Here is a 3,400-nt window from a genome sequence, read left to right as displayed (position 1 = left end):
TGCCGACTACTGGGATGGTGATACCCTGTGGGATGAAACGTTCACCAGCAGTGGTATTGACCCAGTGGTGTAAAAAGTTATCAAAGGTACCAGGATTATTATTTAATTCGCCAGATGCGCGTTTCGTCTACATAAGACTCATCAGTGACGCATATCAAAAACGAGATACTAGTAAAAGAATCTTTAAAATTATTTTAAAGGTTTTTTCTTATTTTATTCTTCAAATTTACTTTCTTGTGATGGCTATCTCATTTCTTGTGTATATTTTCCAGTTAAGAGAAAAATAGAAAAACAAAGCAGATCTTAAAATTTAAATATTTCAAAGATTTTTTTTTTATAATAATTGGCCCCTTACATATACTGTCAATTTCACTGATTCATTTAGACAAAACGCATCGTACCACCCTCATGTTTTCACAAACCCAAATATAATGACATCATAGTAAAATTAATGGTTACAAAAATATATTAATTACAGAGACATAAATAGAATAAAATGATATAGAAAATAACGAATGTAATTAAGTACATATTTTGTCAAATAAGAATGTGTTAAATGTAATAAAATGAACGATTTTAACTTAAGTTACAAAACATTCGTTTATAAATATTGCACAAGATTGTAAATTTACTACACTATCCATTTACTCTTATAAGTACGTTCAGAACTATACCGACCAACATAAGAGTGTAAGGAGGTCAAGTTTCTATATAAGCAGTTAAACTACAATTATTTTAGTAACTTTGAGTATTTTGATATGGTAATATTAAGTTGAGTGTTTCTTGGTAAATTTGGTCTTTAGCGTCTGTAATATTAATCTGGTTTACTTCAATTTTGCCACCCCTTTTGCTGTTATGACTTTGCGAAATATCAGTACAAACCAATCTGATTCAAATCTGCTAAATGAGAATGTGACAGACTCAGTTCGTAAACTTTACATATGTCGATCCTTAACTATCTAATTTTTTGTATTTCATTTCATTTATAAATACATAAAAAAAAAACGATAGCCTGTGTATGGGTGTGGACAGAACGATTGAAATATTGTTGAAAAGGAACCGCCTTTGAGTTTTATTTATTTTCATCACATAGTATATATTCTATTGTTCCTAGCTCCAATTTAAATTACAAAACAATGACGAATTAATTGTTTATTTGTTCTTACGTTTTTGGCATCTGCTTTTTATAATTTTTTGTATAGCCTAAGCCGGCAGACAACTCTAACATAAAGTCTTTGAATTTTTTTTTGTGTCTGTAAACCATGTTAATTGAGTGGTAGCTTCATGCAGGATGGAGTTTTAATGTTTAAAAAGATTTTTTAGGGTGTGCAATAGCCACCATATCACGTCAATAAATTCAAGATTCGAGGTTGGGTTTTATTTTTCTTTGGAGTGCTATACATTATCGTTACCGTTGATATTTGTAAAATATTCAAAATTCACCTGTACATTGTCATTGCGTCAAAATGTGATGAATTAACGACATGTTTACTATATTTGTATTGTATATACATGGTGATTTTCTTAAAATACGACGTAGGTAAGTAGTAACATTACATCATTTTTCCGAGTAGTGAACTGTTTTGGAACATATAAAGCCCGTGACTAGCTTTCATCATAGATTATTCTATAAGGTATATGACAATATGATCAAGGCAACACAATCTTGTACATCATTTTGGCTTCTATGTGTGTTGTTAATAACTGGAATCAACACTAGAACAATAAAATCTGTGAAAGGAAAAAGCATTAAAATTCCAGACACGCCTTTAAAACCTGAAGGACAACAGGAGTCCATTATTGACTTGATAAAACCATCATCATCCCAAAATGGAAAATTAGATTTGGCATTTATAATGGACACAACAGGCAGTATGAGTTCGTATATAAATAGTGCAAAGCAGAACATCAGAGAAATTGTGGAGGAAATAGTTGCTACATCCGGCAGTGATGTACGATTAGCATTGATAGAATATAGAGACCATTCACCTGAAGATAGAACTTTTGTCACCCGGAAAAATGACTTCACATCTTCTGTATCCACTATGAAATCCTGGTTAAATACTGCACGTGCTAGAGGAGGAGGTGATGGACCAGAAGCAGTAGCAGACGCTATGTTTGAAGCAACTAGATTGTCATGGAGACAGGATGCAACTAAAATAAGTGTCTTGATATCTGATGCACCTCCTCATGGACTTGTGCCATCCGAAGACACGTCGTTTCCACAGGGATCTCCAAATGGTCACGATCCTATGCAGATAGCTCGAGACTTGGCTCAGAAAGATGTAACTTTATATGTTATTGGCGTGGAGCCACCAATTGTTCCATACAAGGACTTTTTCATGGCTTTAGCTTATATAACAGGAGGTCAATATGTTCCATTATCAGTACCTCGTCTTTTAGTTAATGCTATAACAGGCGGAGCTCAGGAAGAATTGTCTTTACGTAAGTTTCAAGCAGACGTGCAACGAGAAATTAAGCAAGCTTCTGCAGCAGCCGGGTCAGGCGCGTCAATAGATAAACAGCAAATTGCACAAACTGTATTCCGGAAGCTAAAGAAATCAGGTGCGAAATCTAAACAACTTGTTAGGAACAACAAAACTCTAGATGGACCTTCAGCTGATGCTAAAGTATTAGCATCGAAAAAAACAATGGCAGAAGTAAGAAAAATATTCAAAAAAGGTAATACTCCGAGAACATCATTTTCATTTTCACCACGTAAAAAAATGGGTAGGTTGATGCCAGATTTCACAACGAAGGGCGGGTTCCGTAGACTCGGAGGAGGAGGAGCACGGCGAATGTCAAGTTCGTTTTCCAAAATTGGACTATCTAAAGCTAGTATTCCGAGTTCAAGTCTTAGTGACAAACTTTCAACAAAAGAATCTGGAATTACCTTGGAACAAATTAACAGACTAGTTCAAAAAGAGACTGCAAGATTACCTAGTGTTTGAGATTAATTAAACTCAAAGTTTTTAATCAGCCTGACATTGTGTGTTTGTAATAGACTAATCATATGGGTGAGCGAAAAAATGATCAAAAGAATCTAGAATTTTCTTGGAAAAAAATTAACAGATTAATTGTGTGTTTTTATATGAGAGACTGTTTTATTGTTTACATTCTGCTATCTGCAATGAATCATTAAAAACTGTCATATACAAAACGCTTTGTATTTCCTATCTTAAGGATGTTCCTATCGATAATATGAATTACATTTACTTTGTTAAACAACATGGGTTTTCTTAAACGTAACTTAGTGCTTATAAATGGTCCAATGGTGGACTGATATCGTTTATGAGCATTTGTAGAATAATGATAACAGCATGAAAGTAAGAGCAACCTACTCCCAAGAACATATGACAGGAGGTTGAAAAGGGTGTTATTAAGTTTGGGCGTAATCACC

The 3,400-nt window shown here is 33.8% G+C and overlaps 1 protein-coding gene across 1 annotated transcript; it reads left to right on the top strand.

The window, feature by feature from the left end:
• The first annotated feature begins 1,551 nt into the window (after nt 1–1,551).
• On the top strand, nt 1,552–3,160 carry LOC143042821 (uncharacterized). The gene has a single exon (XM_076215293.1). It carries the CDS (start codon nt 1,647–1,649, stop codon nt 2,949–2,951), a length of 1,305 nt encoding a protein of 434 aa, XP_076071408.1. The 5' UTR covers nt 1,552–1,646; the 3' UTR covers nt 2,952–3,160.
• The last annotated feature ends 240 nt before the right edge of the window (nt 3,161–3,400 follow it).

This window comes from Mytilus galloprovincialis, chromosome 1 (assembly GCF_965363235.1).
Source record: "Mytilus galloprovincialis chromosome 1, xbMytGall1.hap1.1, whole genome shotgun sequence".
Lineage (NCBI taxonomy): Eukaryota > Metazoa > Mollusca > Bivalvia > Mytilida > Mytilidae > Mytilus > Mytilus galloprovincialis.
Note: the sequence above shows the minus strand (reverse complement) of the source record. Positions and strands in the feature narration are given on the sequence as shown.